Source organism: Netta rufina (assembly GCF_964035555.1).
Source record: "Netta rufina genome assembly, chromosome: 2".
NCBI classification, from domain to species: domain Eukaryota; kingdom Metazoa; phylum Chordata; class Aves; order Anseriformes; family Anatidae; genus Netta; species Netta rufina.
Window position 1 is genome coordinate 137,110,355 of NC_140124.1, and position 20,380 is coordinate 137,130,734.

General features: G+C 37.4%; 1 protein-coding gene across 1 annotated transcript in view; it reads right to left on the reverse strand.

Annotated features, from left to right (window-relative positions):
* RGS22 (regulator of G protein signaling 22) overlaps positions 1–15,386 on the reverse strand; it is a gene marked incomplete at its 3' end in the record, with an annotated part of 62,953 nt that extends 47,567 nt beyond the window's left edge. Inside the window, exons 1-4 of the mRNA XM_084281690.1 lie at positions 15,332–15,386; positions 14,644–14,672; positions 11,986–12,048; positions 3,932–4,153 (exon numbers count right to left, since the gene is read on the reverse strand). Coding sequence (XP_084137816.1) covers positions 3,932–4,153; positions 11,986–12,048; positions 14,644–14,672; positions 15,332–15,356 — 339 coding nt within the window. The 5' untranslated portion in view covers positions 15,357–15,386. The remainder of the gene's footprint in view (positions 1–3,931; positions 4,154–11,985; positions 12,049–14,643; positions 14,673–15,331) is intronic.
* Between the last annotated feature and the right edge of the window lie 4,994 nt (positions 15,387–20,380).

The window sequence follows — 20,380 nt, forward strand, 5'->3', positions numbered from 1 at the left end:
GGAAACTGATAATTTTTCTTATTCATCTTTTATAATCAGACATTATTACATTTTATCCCCAATAATTTGAGGAATAGGGAAGCTTTAGCATAAATTATGATTCCCAAATGGTGGAACTCTGGATATTAAAAATAATAATAATCAAAGATCAGTTATCACCTTTCCCATTTTTATGTTGCATAACTGCATTGCACACAGTAACACTTTAAATGGAAATCTAAGTGTGAATAGAATCAGACCCGTAATATATTTCCGCTCAGGTGGTCATTTAAATCTCAGTGCCTAGTCAAAGCAGAAAGCTAGGTGCCGCCAAAGAGTGATTTGGAGGGTGAAAAGGAGGTGTTAAGCGGTGAGCTACACAGAAACAGCTAACTGAAAAACTTGCCTGAGGGTCTTATAAAGAGAGCAAGTTCTCTGAGTGTGGGCCACCGTGAACCGTAACTATTCAAATGACACAACACACCTTTTTTACTTTTCTTTAAAAAAAATAATTTAAAAAATCGTGTTTTTTACATTCTTAGGGGATGACTGGTTTTATTTATCTGAGATGCACTTTTCCATTTAGTGAAGGTGAAATTGATGATTAGTAAAAATGCAATAACTCCTCTTGTCCAGAGAAACAGGTGAATTTGGGTCAAGGATGGAAGTATCAATGTTTTTGCTACTTGCTATATCAAATAACCAGTTCATGTAAATTACATTTTAAATTTTCTTTCCATGAGCTAATATTTCATTAGGGACCAGGTTTATTTCTCCTTCATGCATATCTGTAGGGGATTAAAAAAAATCTAAATTACTCAGAAAGTGGGTGGTTTCATTTAGAGAGAAGAAAATATTTCAAAATACGGAAAGCTTATGTTGGCAGTGGCTCACACAATGTAATTTGTGGAGATGGAGACTAATTACTCCCAACCATACCGTATATACCTCCTTTTGGTAACTAACAAGCCTTTTGGAAATACAGAAGATTGTCTCTTTATTTTGGCCAGTCAGTCTGCATTTAATATTTATGTATTTACTGACTCACAGCCCAGTTTTTTATCTGAATGATTCATAACATGTTCACGTCTGTACATGGTTGGTACACAAAATTATATATACTATCAGAAGGAAAGAATCTCTACTCTTTCTCCTTCCCCAAAGACAGATGCAACATTCAATCTGGTGGGTTTTGTTACCTTAGTTAGCTTCCTTACCCAGTCAGCCTTAGGCCATGTTGGGACCCAATCCAGTAAAGCTTTTAGCACGTGTTTAAGTTTAAGCATGTGTTTAACTTCACTTGATTAAAGTAAAACACATACTTAAGTGCTTTGCTGAACTGGGGTTTCTCTGAAGTAAGGTATGTGGGATGCCAGCCAGTTTCTTTCCATAGTGGTGCCTGGGTCTACCCAACTCCGCAGGTTTTTTTCTCAATATATTTCACACCGAGTTGATTTTGACTATTGATAAGAAGTTACCTCCAAATCAATAACTAGCAAGCATGCATGCAGACATGCAGAAGGATCTTTCGGTTATCCATAAATTTGTGGCAGTGTGAGAGAGAATTAAAATAGAGAGAAAAATGCTGCCAGTGCATTTCTCAGACTACACATTTGAAGTCAGGCTGTAGCCTGAAAGGTCACAACTCATTTTCACCAATAATGTGCAAGTGAGTGATGGCTGCTCAACTATCAATCAATGAGAGAAGCAAAAATAGAAGCAGTCAAAGCAACAGAGGCAGCCTTGCTCTATGCTTGAAAGATCAAATTCTATTTGATTTGAACTGAACTACTTGACGCAGTGGGTCTGGGATGACTTCTGGTTCTGCCACTGTGTGGTACAATGAATGAAGTTGACATCTTTCACCTTACATAGTTGCAGTCCTGATTTTTGGCAGACTATTTTGCAGGCCACTTAGTTCCAGCTCAACCTTAAAATGCCAAGTTGAAGTGGATGAGGGTCTAAATTCTCTGGTTCAGGTTGGGATAATTTTCTTCATATTAGCACATATGGTGCTGTGTTTTGAACCTGCGACCAAAACAGTGTTGATAACATACTGTTTTAGCTATTGCTGAACAGGACTTACTGAGCCCCAAGACCTCTTCTTTTCACAGCCTACCAGCAAGGAGGCTGGGGGTGAACCAGAAGATCGAAGGGGACACAGCCAGGACAGCTGACCCCAGCGGACCAAAGGGATATTCCACAACATATGCTGCCCTGCTCAGCAATAAAAGCTGAGGGGAGTGATGTTCAGAGTGATGGCATTTGTCCTCCCAAGTAACCATTACACACGGTGAGCCTGGCTTTCCTGGAAATAGCTGAATATCTGCCTACCAATGGAAAGTAGTGAATGAATTCCTCGTTTTGCTTTCCTTGCACTTGCAGCTTATTTATTTATTTATTTATTTATTTTTATGTATTAAAATGCCTTCATCTTGATCCATGAGTTTTCTCTTACCTTTCAAATTCTCTCCCCAGTTCTAATGGGGGAAAGTGAGCAAGTGGCTGTGTAGAGCTTAGATGCCCACTGAGTCATATTGTTCCTGAAAAAGCCATAATGCTTCCCATCTTTGGAAAACCCCATGGAGAAGGAAAGATATCCTTAAATAATATAGGAGCCCTGTTGCTCCAATCCATGAGAGATGTAAGTAATAGTGAAGACAAGGTGATGGCTTTGAATTTGTCAAAAAAGTCATCCACTGTCACAATAATGTGAGGTTATCCAAGAGAACAATGTTAGCCACTCTTGCACAGGCACAAAACATTTCCCCAGTTGAATCCTGACCCCAAATAAGAAATCGAGAATACATGTAGTTCTTCTACTTCTGAGCTTTTGTCCCAAGCAAAATATTCATGAAAATAATCATTTAACATGGTGGGCATGTCTGTGAGCTTTGTCCCATTTTAGCATTTTCCCAGTTTATATTGCAGATAGTTGCAATCTCACATTGCTATCACTTTGTTAAACATCGTTGCCTTTTGACCTCTCCCAACATTGTGTTTTCTTTTCTGAAAATCATTAAACTTATACTGAGCAAAGCAGCAGTCTGTTTTAACTCCCTGATTTTCTCTCAGCTTTCCAGCTATGACATAATTTAGAGCAGCCGCCTCTAAAAATGTAGCAAGACCTTAAACTGGCCTTGAATGAAATGAACTGAAGTCACATCAGTCACACCAATGCAAAATAAGCAAGAAAGGAATAAACCAAGTATCCCAGTGAAATATATTTTTGTCCTCCAAAGATATTGCTTAAAGGTAAACTCCCACAACTAATGTCTTATATTCTCACAGATGCATATGGTACTTTGGTACTTGATTTTAACATGCCTAATGTGGTGCTGAATAAAGTCCTGAAAGTGAGCACGTAACAATACCAAAATTGATGATGTCTGAACAAATCTGAAACTCTTTTTTTTTTTTTTTCTCTAAAATCCAACCTATTTTTCCATTAATTTACTATTCTTGTTGCCAAAGGTTATTTTTTCTGGCCATTTCAATTGATGCTAACCATGTAAACCCTTTGGGAATTGATGGGGGAGAGACTTATGTGTTGCCAGACCACAGATGAGCTCATAGCCACATAAGGAAATTAATTAATAAGGAAAGACTGAGATGCATTAGTTTCAGTCAATTTGCACATTCCAGGGATCACTAGTAAAGTAACTGTTGTCATAATATTTTTTCTTTTAATATTAAAAAGTATTCAGACCACACAACTGAATCCTGCCCTACAGAATCTTCAAAATTCTGTGCTACAGGATGTACATGTGTAATTCCATTCAGTTGTCTGGTAGACACATGTGCATTGCAGGGCATAATTTGGCCCATCATTATGTTTTCCTAACATAAATTAACATTTTTCCCAAGCTACCAAGCCAAACACAACAATAACTACTGCCAGTATCTCTACAGTAAGATCTAAATATAAACTCAGTGGCTATAAGATGCTTACCATAGTGTTGTAATTTGGATCAATATTGAAGACTGGAGAAGCGCTGATCTTTTTGGAAAGCTGCCCATCATTCTTTGCTTTCCTTATAACATCATAAATGGGGTTTGGAGGTTTCTGATCATGTAGAACTTTTTTCAGCTGGTTTTCCAGGCGTTGTGGGGCATCATTAACTACTTCAAAAACCCCAAAGTCAGGGTTAAATTTAACTGGCTGGGCAAAAGTCTACAAAAAGAAGTTTGGAAAGTTTTTAGCACTGTAATAAGGGAAATATCTCATTTAAGAAAGTTACTTTTTATAGTATAGCTGCATCCTACAGAATACAAGCTGGTATTATGAGGCTTCTTTCTCTTGATTCTAATTCACTCTAGATCACAGACCATTCTTTTTCAGATGCAAATTATAGATCCACTGCACAAATGCCTAGAACATATAATTCATAGTGACTTCAACAACTGTTCTGCAAGAAACTACTTTAGATACCAGATCAGATCTCCAGTATTATTTTCCCATTTACTACCACAAACAGGCAAGACTTGAAAAGATTAGCAATGAAGCTGACTTTTTAAATGTGAAAGCATTTGAGGAGGATGAATCTGAAGATTCCCAAATATAAGAAAGGCTTTTCCCCATAGTATTACTTGTAGGTCAAGCACCTGCCATAACCTATGGCCTATAGTGAATATACAGCACTACAACAGATAGATACGGTAGTACCCATGAGGCAGACCAAACTTCATCTTCACCTACATAATTTTAACTTTTGTCAACACACACACACATAAAAAAAAAAAAAAAAAAAAAAAAAATCCCCGCATTGTACATTTTAAAACAGATCGCAGAAATCTTTCATCTTTTAGCTCTCATATTAAATATTTCCTTTTCTTCTACATATTTCTACATATCTTTCAAGTGAGGAGGGGAAAATATTGATGGATTTTACAGAAATCTTGGGAGATAACCAAACCCTTTATGAAACTGAGGCTATACACAACCAGAGCATAAGTATCTCCATATTGAGCTGGAGGACTAGCGGACATGTCGTATTTAAGAACTGAAGAAAGCAGGAGGGAAAAATCCTGGCCATATCCAGATCCAGTGCCAAGACTTTTTTTTGGCGTTGTTCCAACTAGGATCCCACCTGGTGTTTGTACAGTTGTCGTTCCCCTGCACTTAATGAGATTATTATATTTTTTCAAGCACTGTATTTTTCATTTCCTTGAACTTCTTCATGTATCACAGTATGCATATGGAAGCATATATATATACACACACAGACATAATTCATACACGTACTACATATGTTGAATACATGCTACATATAATATAGAAGTATATTATAAACCAATTTTATTCTTCTTTACACCTACGTAAGTCCAAAGCAACCATGTCAGTGTCAGCTATTTTGTTGCTTCTGTTTGAAGCACCTTTGTTGATAAATGTCTTACAGAGGAATGCCCCAAATCAACCCATGTGGCTGCAACATGTGGTTACAACATTCCCTGCTTGTCCCATAATGTCTCGCTGCGGAGGCTCAGCCTGGCAAAGCACGTAGCACGTGAGAGCTTTAAGTATATGATTAGGGCCTATGCCATCAGACTGTCACTTGTCAGAGCCGTGCATTGAATTGCAGTAGTCTGTTGAGTTACCTAACTTCAGTTGAAAATCAAGGCTTGTTTTTTGTTCTCTGACACCTCTTTCGGCATTAATTTTCTCCAGGGTACTCTGCAGGTTTTAGTGCTTTTTCTCCAGATGTACCAAACAGCATTTAAAAGAGGCTTTTATGTGTTGTTTTATGTGTTCTCTCTACTTCATTCCGACCTGCTCCCCATTTGTTGTGCATACGTTTCACTTAGTTTCAAACCTAATTTGGGCAGCTACTAACTTTTAAGAGACTAACTGTGCAACCTTAATAATCTCCAAATGTATTCTTTCTCATTTTTTGTGTGTTTTTAAAATGGAAACAGAAGAAAATACACTAAGTAACAAGGTGCTTCAGTCTCTCAGAATTGGAAATGCACTTGCTTGCAGAAAAAAAGCAAACAAAATGCAAATTCCATAATCTAGGGTTGCATGACTAGATATGACCAGATTATTTTAGTACCATGTCATTCAAGTTGAAAACTAAGCAAAGAGGACAAAGTTTGTCACACATACCTGCTTTTACTAAATCCTGTTTAACTTACTCTAGATTTTTCAATGCACATTCTCATTCACTGAACGGAAAACATATGGTAACTTTAATATAGCGAAACAGATGCCAATGGCAAGTTTTAAATTGTAAAGTGTATTGCTATTTTGGATGTCCAACTATGAATCATTTATAAGACATACACTAATGGAACAAAAGGACATACATGGGTAAGAGGATTAAGACTTCACACAGTACATACAGAATCACAGAATCATCTAGGTTGGAAGAGACCTCCAAGATCACCTAGTCCAACCTCTACTTCACTGAAACAGGTGGTTCTGGTCCAAAGTTTTGAGGTATAGACCAAGTTGTAGTTTACTTATCCCCAGGTATAATTATCACCAGCAAGATAGCATCTGAAGTACTATATCCAGTTTGGGGTCTCCAGTACAAGAAGAATGTGCATAAAATTTAGTAGACCCAGCAGAAGACTTCTGAGATTTTCAAAGGCTGAAGCACTTGCTCTGTGAGGAAAAGCTGAGGAAACAGAGCTTGTTTATCTTGAAGAGCTCTGGTGTGAGACCTAGCAGCGGTCTGACAGTACTTACAAGGAGATTACTGAGAAGACAGGCTTTTCAGAGAGGTACATGGTGAAAGGACAAGAGATGATGTTCATACACTGAAATAGAAGAGGCTCCAACTGGATATAAGAAGAAAAAAAAAAAAAAAACTGATAGTAGGATAACTGGAATTGGGACAAACTGCCCAAAGAGACTATGGAATATGTTGTTGGAGATTTGCAAGCAACCTGGTCTCAGCATTAAAGCACTGACCCTGCTTTGAACAGGAGGCCAGACTACAGACCTCCCCAAAGCCCCTTCCAGCAGGAAGTGCAAGTCCCAAATTCTACCAGATAGAACATCTCATCAAAGCATCATATAAAAACAAATTAGAACAGTTTAAGCCTTCCTGGGGAAGTGTATTTCACTACCTTGCTTAAGAAAACTAGAATGATAAATCAGAATGCTTTTATAGGCATAATGAAAGAGGAGGTCATGACCTTCTTAAATCATCCTCACCACAAAAATAAAAATGATAATGTTATGATAAAATCAAATAGGAACATATACACACACACAAAAAAAGCTGATTTCTTTGTAGGAAGCATTTTCCAAGTTACAGGACAGGGCAAAGAGTCTCTCAGTTCTCTCAGCATATGAAAAACAAAAACTTTGGAACAAAACACATGATCTAACCATTCCCACACATTACAACCACAAAAAAAAAAAAAAAAAAAAGGCTCAATACCCTGTAGCAAAACTAAAGCTTTTCCCACAGAAGCCAAGCGCCATAAAATCCTATAATGTTTCACAGGACAATGATGGGAGAGGTTTATGGCACCACCAATATGCTGGGTCATTGCAATAACAAGGAATTTCTTCAGTGAAGATGACTATGTTGTGTTAAGGAGTAGATGATAGCCTACACTATAAAAGAAGGGAAAAAAAATATCCATGCCAATCTAATATACTAAGAAATGCCTTTCTTACCCCAAATTTGGCAAGTGCTTTAGCTTTTTATGGACAAGTAAAATACAATAACCAAAGACTAAAAGTATCAATGCATTCTTCCCTACATTCTTTTTCTAGTTTGGGCCAGTTTTTGATCCTTTGAAGATAAAGAGGAAAAACTCCAGAGCCAAATTATACTTCAAGATGTTAAAAAATAAAAATAAAAATAAAATTTAAAAAAAAATCCGTTTTGGCAGGAGTCTTGAAATTTGGGATTCATATATTATCAGCTTAGCACAATAGAAAGGATCAACAAGGATTTGAGAATACTAACAAATAAGCTTACTAACTCTATAATCTACAGGCAATTCCCCCCTTGGCTCCAGTATGACCAATATAACTCATCGTAGTTAGCTTCAGAAAAAATCTCCAAGCAAACAACAAAAAGATGTTTTCACACTGTGGTACAGCAATACTATTGAATAAATAAACAATTGCTTGTACATTTTGACAGCAAAGAAATTTTGTGGCTGTCAAATGCACATTGATTATGGTTTCAGCTTAAGAATAAATAAAATACATAATTCTGAAATCTAAAGTTATACACTTAACTGAAGGGAAGGCAAATTTCCCTCAGTCCTCCCAAAACAGAAACCAAAACAGCATCCATCACCATGTTGCCAGGATATCAGACATATAAATCTTACTGTCCTCTGCCTTAACAGTTTTCAGATATACTTAACTTCAGATACAGTTAACAAATGCGTAAATATGCTCACCACATCCCACCCCGAGTAATATAGTTTGATCCCAAGAGAAACAGAATGACCACAGCTTGGCTGCCTCTTAGGTTAAGGCCCTGAAAGGGTGGGAATGAATAGAGACCTCATCCAGGAACTTTGCCAAAACTTCTTTAAGAAGGGTATGTGTATATCATAAATAAAAGTCAGTGAGAATCCAGACCAGAAAAGAATTTGAGCAGCTCTAGGAAGTGCCTGGAAAATTCAGGCTGCACATGGTCAATGCCAAATCTCCCATTGACTTCAGTGAGTCCAGGATTCCCCTTCCATTGATGAGTAAGATGCAAGTCACAGTCACACACCACAATATAACAACGAGAGGAGCATTTTAGGTAAACCTACTACCAATAAGAAGAGAAGTCAGGAGAGCTTTTTTTGCCTCCTTGTATATCAGTGCAAGTTTTTGGCCTGGATAAAACTCAACATAATATGTATGTAAGGCCTCACTGATACAAATGTGTTTTGTTGTTGTTGTTGTTTAAAAAAAATGGGTTGTAATGGCTCCTGCAGCCTCCTTCCATACACCTGGAAAAGACAAGCAGAAACTAATGGGCCTGCATTGATATCAATGATATCAAGCAATCTACCTGCAGTATATTGTGTCTTCTATCCTTGTGGCCCTATTAATACATCTCTGTAAGGTTCTTTTTCTTTTTTTATGAGTGGAGAGCTTTTATAGTGGGAATGAGTTCTAAAAGAAGTAGGTCTTCAAATCTGAAGTTGATAAAACTGTGGTCACTTCGTAGCTTTCCAATGCAAAGGAAACCCACAGCCAGGGACTTGCCACCAAGGGTACCATCTCCCAAATGCAATTCAAATGAGGTACAAGTAGCTCAGTTGTCTGTAGTGAAATTCTTCAAGCAGGCTGAACAGAGCGCGTCTTCATCAGGAGCTGGTAGTTGGAATTGGTAACTGGAAGACGAGAGGCAAGGCCCCAGTATGGACTTGGGTGTGGAACGAATAGCAGGTAGGAGAACGAGAAACAAGTTGACATGACTGCACTTTCTTACCGAGGCCTACAACACAGAGCTGGACAGAGATTGCAGACTTCTGAGTTTTCATTCCTGGATAAGCATAATCTTGGATGTTTTAATCGAATAAAGATTCCAGTGCTAGGGATTCCTGACCAGCTCAAAATGGAAATGCATCCATACCGATGTTTCTCTTAAATTTTTCATTTTTAATTATTTACTATGGAAAGTGTAACTTGTTTGTATGCCATGTGATTGATTGCTGCTGCTGTGAAATCACTGTACTACTGGCAGTAAGTGCCCTCATGGGATTTTTTCTATTATTTTATCTTTCAAAAGTATTTTCCTTATAAACTGTCTTCCATTACAATACGTAGTTCTTTGGAGTACATAGATATTCATGTCAGATTTTCTGATGATTATTATGTCTATATTATTGCTTAAAGGATATTTTGTAAATCAAAGGAAAAAAAAATGTGCTGCTATAGCAAGTTCCCAGTGATATAATTTTCCATACACCAGAGGTGCATTATAAATCAATACAGAGACAGGCTCTTAAAATAAGCACGTATTACCACTGATTTCTTGTATCAAGTCACACAATATTTTCAGTTTAACTTGTTGCCTAACTACTAACACACCTGGGTAATACAGTTTCTAGGCAACAGCATATAAGCACAACAAGAATAAAGCAATGGAATTTTCAAGGCGCTGTTTTAGTAGAAGTGTTCTGAGAAGGAGAGGGAAGTTGGGAATATAAAATATTCAAACCGCAGAACCCAAAGCATTAATAGAACTTAATCCTGCAGAGGGTAAATCCCCAAGAAAAGATCAAAGAGAAAATAAATCCAATTATGAGAACACGACAAATAAACATAGCTAATACATCTTCTGTTTTCATGAAAGTTCATAAATAAATAAAGAGAGACCATGTGTGGTTTTAGAAACCTACCAAGATTACCAGCATAAAACAGTGTTTACTCAGGACTGTCTGTGAACTCTTTTCTGTGGGCTTCAAGAGCAGTCAGAAGTGCCTGGACAATTGCTGCATTTCAGAGCTGCTGAACTGAGCCAGGACTCTGGGCTGAGGAGCCCTGTGAGGCCAAACAGAATTTTGGCCTCTAAAAGATGTCCTGAAATCTGTGCATATCCAAGGAGACCCAGATACTAAGCAGGCTGAAGTTTTTTTCCCACTCCATCCTCTGTGATTTTGGGAAAACCTGAAGCATAGTTTCCAAATAAGCAGGGAAGGCGTGGAGGATGGTATTTCTGTGCTAAGAAAAATCTGGCATATAGATGGAGGCCTCACTTTAAAGGCTAGGTAGTTAGGCTTGGATTTAGGCAATTATCCTGAAGCAGCTGCAGAAAAAGAGAGAGAAACCCAACACTCTCAACATACATTTCCTTCTGGCTGTGTCTCCATAGCTTTGTAAAAATTTTTCTTAGGAATCTTGCAATGAGGTGAAAGTGTATAAAGTCTGAGATACTGCTAGAAGTTAGTACCACTTCTGTGCACAAAACCCACACTCTGATATGGTTGTTTTAAGCTTCCAGATTCTATTTTCATATCAAAAATTGATATAGGCATCCCATGCGCAACTCCCATTTGGCGTATTTTAAACAAATGTGTGATATGGTTTAGTAAGTACATGAAAGTGTAGATCAACTTGGTAAGCCTGAATCCTAACTGAATTTATTCCAATACTGGCCAAGGAGCATCCAAGAAATATTCTGCCCCTTCCTGTTGCTAGTAGTGATTCCTACCAACCAAGTTGCAGAAATGAGTATATGCAACATGTTTGGCTGCAGTGGATTAATGTGGGGCAACTCTGGGGTAGATTGTTTGGGAGGTCCCATGAGAACTTCAAGTGACAGTCTGTGCCAGCACGCAGGGGAATACCTATGTGATGTTTGCCAATGGAGAAAATGGGGACCTACTAAGTAAAGAGTATTAAGATGAAGTCAGGTGAAGTTGCCACATTGAGGGAATAGGACAGTATACGTAACTCGTCTGAGAATGTGGGGAGACAGGGTAGTTGGTGGGGAAAAGGAACAAAGTATAGGGCAAATGGTTATATATAGGGCACTGGATCTGCTGATCTAACTGCTGGATCAGCACACAGAATACAGTGTAAGGCTGCATCCTTCTAGCTACAGATGGGAGGGGGAAAAGAGGGGAGCACCAATTTTGAGGCCTTCACAGACATGAAGAAACACAGTGTTGGTTCCTAGGCTAGAATTTTTATTAACTGCTGACTGCATTGCCAGAAGAACTTAAATGACAAACATTGGTTTTATCACCATGTATTTATTCCATCATACTGGAATAAAAGTGGACTCCTTATATTTTTTACGTAAGCATTTATGTATCTTTTTCATTTACTGTTCATAATATTTTGGTGCACTGTAAGTTAAATAAGTAAATTTGGAGGAGAAAAATCCGTCCCCAGAAGTGCTATTTTCTTGACACTGATAATTACATTAAATAGTAAGAGTTACTACCATTAAAATATGACAAATTGTAAAAGCCATTTAGCTTCCTTGTGGCAAAAATGCAAAATGTTCTAAGATGGATTACCTTATTACTAATCTTAGTAAGGTGTTTCTTGTATTTTGAAAAGGATTTCTGTAAGGTACTTACTGGAAGACTCAAAAATTCATTGAAGTAGTCCACAAGCATATCATCTGTGGCTAAGCAGTCTTCCTACGGAGACACAAAACCAGAAAGCAAGGCTTATAGTAATATATGCTAACAAGTTTTGAATGCACTGTTGCCTCAAACAATGTTTTTTTTTTTCATGAGATATGACATGCAAACTTTTGTAAAATGTTATTTCTCACTTTTGAGAATATAGTCATTGCGTCATCTTTATATTCTGGCCATTGCACACCACTGAGGTACTTAACAATTTAAAAAACACACATAAAGTTAAATCCTTTGCCAAGAAATTTACAGATAAAGCCTTTGTAAACCCAGCAGATTCTAAATGCTGGACACCTGCATGTTTACTTTTGAAAAAACGCATAATCTAATAGTCTAGAAATTCCCCACATTATACCTTTCTCTCTCCCACTGAGGAATGAGAAGAGTATAAACGTTCAGCAGAGCCTGCTTCTACTCCCACAGTACTGCTTGGAGATGGTTTAGGGAATGTTTAGGAAACAAAAGCAAATTTTCTGATCTATAATTTGGCTCACCAAGTAAGCAGTATATGCCACACCTGGAATCTGACAAAACTGGGAAGCTTCCAGTTGACTTCATCAGAAGTCAAGTCTGCATCTACAGGTTTTGGTACCTGTCTGACACCTCTTATTTAAATACTGCAAATAAGACTCATAAACTGCCAGTAAAATACAGTTGTCATCTGTTATACTGTTGTTGAATCAATAAATATGAATCCCAACCTTACCAATACCACCACCCCTGATTTAAATTCGACAAAAGGTAGAAGAACACTATTATATTTGTCTTCAGAAATCTGCCTTCAGTATCATGAAGACTTCTGAAAAGTTTTAACAATTCCTTGAATATTATTTCTGCCTTGCAACACAAGGAGAATGCACCCAAGTCAAATCTGTTTACCAGTATCAGCAAAGATTTTATGACCAAAATCTTTTTCTCTTTCACAAGTTCATAACATTCAAATATATTAGTGAGGTAGAGTGTTAAAGAGAGGTTACACACAGCGCCAGTCGTATCATTTGTAGACAGGCAACATCTTGATCCAAACTCCACAGAGTCTGAACTAATTAAGGATAGTTTATCTTCAGCAAGGATGAAATCTCTTCTAATCTACTCTTAATATGAACTCAGGAAGGTCCCTATGTGCTGCATAACAAGCCACAACCACCCCAGTGGTGTTTGTCCACTCTTCGTCTGCCAACATCTATTCCTGAACACTTGTGGTGACTGCTTTGACTGATACAGGAAAAGCACGTTAGTTCATGCTCATTCCTGGAAAAAGCTGACAACACTGAAAGCAAGGCTTTCTGCTTTACAGAGATCATGCTTTTTGATTATTTGGATCACAGGCCCATAATCCAGTGCAGTTGTAGTACCATGGACCTGGAGATGTTAGGGTACTGATCATATTTACCAAATTGTCTGAACTAAAGCATTTTGAAGTCAACAGAAAATTCTCCCACTAATGCCACTAGGCAGTCAATAAGATCCATAAATCTCAATTCAGCAAGTATTAACACAATTAACAATGAAAATAATTAGAAACAAACTGCTGTTTGCCTCACATTTGGTTTGGGTAATGCACAATTAGATTTCAAACTGATAAAGATGAATCTGAAGATTGCAATATATATAATACACCATTCACATTTCACTGTTTCAAAGGACTTATTCAAAACAATTCATTTATTACTGGCTGAAGTATAAGCTGCTGAAGAATACGCAGGTAACATGTGTTTTTAATTTGTAAGGAATATAATTCTCTGTAGTCCCATATAACAGCAAGAAATATAAACACACTGGATCACTAATCAATAAAATGTTTATGATCTTATTAATGCAAGCTTTGCTACTTACTGCATCTATTGATATACACAACATGCTTTCCTCAGGTTCTTTTTTTTTTTTTTTTGTGGTCAGTCTTATTTTCATTTGAAAGCATAGTTGCACTTTCATATTTGCACATTATAGGTTACAGAGCTGAATATACAATATTATAACTTAGATTTTTTTTTGTGCCAGGAAGACTTTTAATTTCTTCCCATGATAGCTTTCCTCCTATACAGTCAAAATTATACCTAGAAAAAGCTGCTTTCCAATTGCAGTTGGAAGTCGATTTGCTAAAAATTGGTCAAAAAATATGATTTTAATGAAATAGATGACAGTTTTGCCTTCATGCAATTTTTGTGTAAAATACAGCTTGTACAAATTCTATCAGTCTTTTAACATTGAAAGGAATTTAAAACTTATTTCTACAAAGGAATGCAACTGTTTCTTAGATATTTTGAGGAAAAGATTGTTAAATCTGTCTTATTGAACCAAACTTGTTGATTGTTTCCTTCCTTCAACCTATTTCACTTTTCATTTTCATCTTTATTCTTCACAGTTTTGTTTCTCCTTTTTCTTTCTTTCTTTTTTTTTTTTTTTTTAACTGTTTTTCAAACTAAGTGTTTTCCTTTGTCTGAGAAAGTTGTAAGACATTGTTCTGTCACTCCATACTTAGAAGAGGGAATAAATAAGAAAACAAAAAACAGTTTCCAGTAACTTTTTTGTTGTTGGTTTTGCTCTACTATTACATGATGAAATGACTGATCAAGCCTTATAAAGCATACTTACAAATACGTCTTCTGTTATACATGGAGGCTCTGAAATAGAAAAATGAACTGTTATACATTGTACAAGCAATACAATCAAGTTTGTTCAACTATGAGCACTGAGCAGAAACAAGAAGTAGTGAGGCATGACAACCTTCTTGGATATTCTGCAATAAAACAATATAGCTGAGGAAATAAAACAAACTCTAAGAAAATGCAGAAATGTTAGTCCATACATAAAAAAGTCAAATATCACAAGAATGATTTAAATATAATGAAAATATCATTTAACTAGATTTTTTTTTTCTGATATATATCAGCTAACTTCTTGTCAACTTTCCTCAGCAAAATTGATGACTAGAAGCTTGCCGGTCTTAATGAAAACACAAATTTGCAAGAGGCTCTGGGAGCCTTGAACAGCAAGTATTGTGAATCATAAGATTAAAATTTAAAAACAGATGAGTTTGGGGTGTTCTCAAATAGCCAAATCCCACTCATTCCAGGAAAAGTCTCCATCTTCCGTGATACCACTTAAGACAGTACAGCTCTCTCTTCAGATTAATTAATTTTGCTAAACAAGTTTAAACCTAACAGTTCCAAATCCTTCTCCTTTTTATCACAGTCTCTGAACTTGAGACGACCACGCCAGGGGTCAGACTTGTGTCTGGCATGGAGTCAGTTCATTACCCTGTTTAGAAAGCGCTACATACCAGTGGTAAGCCTCTTCGACTGCATGCTGGAGCTACACACAAAAGGGCCGGCATCCACCCCTGCAAGCTGACAACCTCATTTGCAAAGGTGAAATCCTTCCCTGCAGGTCAGAAATAGAAGTTGCAGAGTTGCAGGGCCTGGCTCTGAACTCCTGGTCTGCACTAAGGCAGCCTGGCTCTGCTGTGGCTCATGGCAAGCCCAGGTTGCTATGGCACTGCAAACAATGCATGGGACTCACATATCAGGCACGCTTACGATACGGTCCCAAAAGAGATGCCTGGGAAACAGGAATTTGAGGATATTCGAAGGAAAAAGAAAAAAACACTCTCTTCTCAACCAACCTAGGCAGTTCTTAGTCCAAAATGATATTCAACTTTTCTCCTACATTAGCAACTCTCTTCAGCCAGTTGGGATATTGCCCTAAAAAAAAATCTCAAACCATACGATTAACGACCAACGGATTTACATCATAAATCCGTATCCTTAAGTGAGGCTGGATCCCAAGTAACAAAGCAAGTCCCATCTGTGGTAGAGCCAAGTAAGAAAAGGAGAGGAGCTTGGCGTTCCTCAGGCCGAGCTGAAACCAGGCCTGAGGAACTGCTTCCAGGCCCTGACTTAGCAGAAATCCAAAGGCAGCTCCGTTTTCCCTCACTTAGGGAGATTATAAACGGCCTAGGGGGGAGGAGAAAAGACGTTGAGAAGTTGAAGAAAGCCTCCCAGAACGTTGGTGGGCTCAAGGAGATATGGGATATAAGAGAAAACCATATTTCTGACACGTTTAGCTGAAGCTGCACATGAGGGAGGAATTCATGCTCCTAAATGTGAATTTCAGTGGATTTTAGCTACTCTATAGTTGAGATATGAAAACTTCCTACTTAGTGGGTATCTGATCCTAGAACTGCTTAAATTCTTCAGTCACCTACAGGTGTTTTTTTTTTTTCTTGTTATTGTTGTTTTTCCATAAAATCTCCCTCAGAGGTTTTAGTGCTGCATATTTCCAGAACAGCACTGATCCAGTAGCTTGGCATAAATCCCACTGGGATCAGACGCAGTACAAAAGGTCATGTGTACAAGTTACATAAAGGTCACCTTTAAGAAGCCTAATCCCAGACCTACATGCAAGAAGGACCTAAAATGGACAAAGAACATCCAATTTCCAGCAAACTCTTCTCATTGTGCCCATTTTCAAAGAACTGTACAGTATCTCCAGACATACTCCAGGTGTGGAAAAAGGATGATTGTAATCAATACACAACTTTGGTGGAATTTATGATCAAATAAAGCAGGAGAAACACATATGCTGAAGGACTACAACTTACAGCCCAGGAACTGACAACCACCAAAAACAAACAAGCAGCAAATCTAGTATCTCAGAGGCAGGGAAAAATTGCTTAATTTCCTGGAAAGAAGTGGTATTTTACAGCCTTTACTTCAAATGTGCGTTGCCACTCACGGGAGTGCCTGCCCAAATACCCTGATCATTGCTCTAATTACTAAATACCAGAGTAATGCCTCTAATTGTCCTGGTGGAGTGCTGTTTGCTCTCAATTTGGCTTTTTAGTGTGTTTTGTTTTGTCTTGTTTTTTCACATAAGGGAATAGCAGTATTTCCAAAAACCTAAGAAATAAGTCTGAATAATATTGTAGCCAAGATACACATTTTGGCCAAAAGCTTGATATGTCTGAAAAGTATACTCAACAGAAGCAAAGAACAAAATATAAAGTTTCAGTCTCCCAACCTAAGTAAGCTACACTTTAATTTTTGTGGTCAGTATTCTGACAAATTATTAACCACTCATAAGCAAAGCTCTCTATGTAGCTTCTATTCAGTAAGAGGTGAGAGATTAACACCAAATGACACATTTAAACACATGATTTCTTAGTGTCGTGTATCAGGACACGTTCTGTTGTGATTATGAAATATTTCAAATGGGTATACCTTGCATATATGTAAGAGAAATATTCATAACCAGATAACCCATAAAATGTAAAGTGAGATCTTTCCAACAGGCAGCAGAATTGCATGGCCTTTTATATGAGACTGAATGGTCTTATAACCAAACTACTTAACCCAATTTTAAATCTTTAAATTAAGATTCAAGGGAGGATTTTGCCCCTTTCCCCCACCCTTCTCTTTTTCTTTCTGACATTGGTTTAGATATAATCTTTGGTGTATTACATTCTCTTAAACTTCCGTACTTGCTTGTAATTTTACAAGAACAAACAACAATAGGAACATGATGAATGAATCTTTTTTAAAATACAAAGTGGAAGCCACAAGTCAGCTTAGATAGAAATGAAGTCTGGAAACAAGTCAATAAAAAAAACAATAGTCCTTTTTCTCTCCCGTCATCTGGTGTATTTTGGTATAAAACTCTTAGGTCTTTGGTCTCTTTGTAGTATGCTTCAAAGACTGCATTTTGGAGGGAGCTCATCAGGAAATACACACTGTACTCTCATGGAGAATCTGTTCGCAGTCATCATTGCTTTCTCATTCTCTTAGTTATCAGCACACATTTAAATTGACCAGTGTGTGTATGTGTGTTTGGAGAAACAGAACCTTTCACTCTTTGTTATATATTGCCAAATAAGGTTCATCATCTGATAAAATTGGAATATAAGTGTTCAGCTCATTTCTCTCCTCTTCCACATTTTTCTTTCTATACTTTTCTCTTATTTTAATTTTGATTAATATTTGTTTTAACAGAGGTGCAGACCTAAAAAGCATTTCATAAATATAATCAAAGCTATAATCCACCCCAAAGAGCATCTGATCATGTAGAAAAGATGAATGGCTGGACAGGACAGAGAACAAGTTACAAAGGTTACACTGGTAAAATCCTAAACAGAAATAAAAAAAATAAAAAAAAAAAAAAGAGGACATCTCAAGTTATTAGCATTTTAACAAAATGTTAGCCAAGCAGAAGGCCCACACAGCTTTGCAAAGGAATATAAATTAGAGGATAACGTAAATGGGTCCTATCCATCCCCACTGGCGTCTCCCTCTTCTGCTCATTACTGAAGAGCCATTTGGAGATGGCTCAGTCAAGACTTGTTATTGTCCCTTTCACCCCATTTCTCTAAAACTTGAAGTGTTCCTAGGCTATCAAACATTTGCCAGGAGCAGTGTTTTAAAGCATCACCTAGACAAATCAGAGCAAATCTGCTGAGACAACTTTGCACCTGAAGAAACAAGCCTATAGGCTATGACAGCCTGCTGGGTGAACAAGTCTCCTTGTGACTTCTTCCAGTGAAGAAGAGAAACCGGATTGCTCCATTAAATTCAGATGTCCACTTGTCCTTTTTGGTGCTAACCTGTGTTTGATTTCCATCAATGGTCACGGTGAAATCATGAACACCTCCATAATTAATGACTTTCAAACCTAGTAAATAACATTTTTTAAAAAATGCAGTTAGACATCTAGCCATCAAGGGCAGCTACGAATGAATTGCCACTGATTTCAATAGGAACTTTCCATCTCAGGTATACGTGGGCACTTCATCATATGTTATCCTTAATGCTTAACTACCCTTACAAAAATCCACCCTTACTTGAACATAGCCATTCTTTCTCTTTTGGATGATCGCCACATACTTTTTAGCTTTTGCATCTGTGAAAGCAGCGATCTCATGATCAGAAAACAGGTGCTAGGAAGCCTGTTTAAATATTGACTACAGGGCTGCCAAAATGGGAGTCAGACCCTGAGGGGAAAGCATGAATTCATCACCAGATAGCTGGTCCTTCCATGCCTGGAAGGATTATAGTAGCAAAATGGCAGAAGGCAGCTGTTGCAGTGGCATGTCCCCCATGTGTGGAGTCTGATAATACAGGTTTACAGCATGGCTTAACATGATCCTGTGGCTGTTGGAAAACATTAAGGCAGACACCAGAAGAAATAGTTATTAGGAAAACAAGCACTCACTTCTGAAAGGAGAAAAAATATATCCCCGAATATAGTCTAGGTGAAAAGAAAAAAAAAAGTGCTTAAGATAGGAAGAGTTAAATAGCAAAGGTGGAGATGCAAGGGAGCCTGACCTGTACAACAGTAAATATATGGATGGCCAGTGGAGAACATTCTCTGCCTTGTCTATGTCATCAATGGCTTGTGGATTCCTGTAACAAGTCTTATTCTACCAGGACAAGGCAGAGGCGTCTTATCACATCTAAAGAGTTTATTTCAAGTTTGATTCCCCTTTCCTTATCACAAACCTTAGGAAAAAAATAAAGAAAGTACAGAGACATTCCTGGAAATTGAATTAGAATTTGGTAGAACCACCTAGCAACTTATGATGCATATTTGTACTCTTGCTACCTTGTACATATCAGCTACCTTCTTCATACCTGATCTCTTCAGAAATTTCCATTATCACCTTCAGAGAAGAAGTGCTAGAATTTTAGGAGAATATGGCAGCATCTTTCCTAATTTTGGAAAGGAGCATTAATACTTGATTGGAAAAAAAAAAAAAAAAAAAAAAGCTATTCAGCAAAATTGTCGCAGTTTGAAGAAGAGTCTTAGAAATAGTCATTTCCTGAAGACAACATAAAAATCAGAAAAGAACTACTGGACCCATAGCTATTAAGCCTCATAGAAGATTTTAAAAAAAAAATGGCATGTGAATAAATTTACAGCATGGCAGACAATTTATTGCTAGCAGCCCTACTACAGTTAACATAACCTAGCTTTCAAATGAAACAAGATACACAGATCAGAATAACCTATTGCAGATATTTCTCGCAGAGGTTTCAGTGTCAGGGGATGTATTAGAAATTTTGGCACTGTGTATGAGAGATTGCACTGTCACTGTCTCTTCTCTGTTTCTCATGTAGATAAAATGAGTCATTGTTTGTGATGCATTTTAGTAATGCTAGTTCAAGCTTTACAAGTTTATACAACTAAAACTAAGAAGTGGTGATAAACAAGTTTCATGACTTTCTTTTTCCTCCTGGTGTTACTTGTAGCTTGGTTTCAAGTTGGATCAATTCTTTGATCTTGCTTTCACAGGTGTTTTATCCAAGTGTAGGGCTCATGTAAGAGACATAAGCAGTAG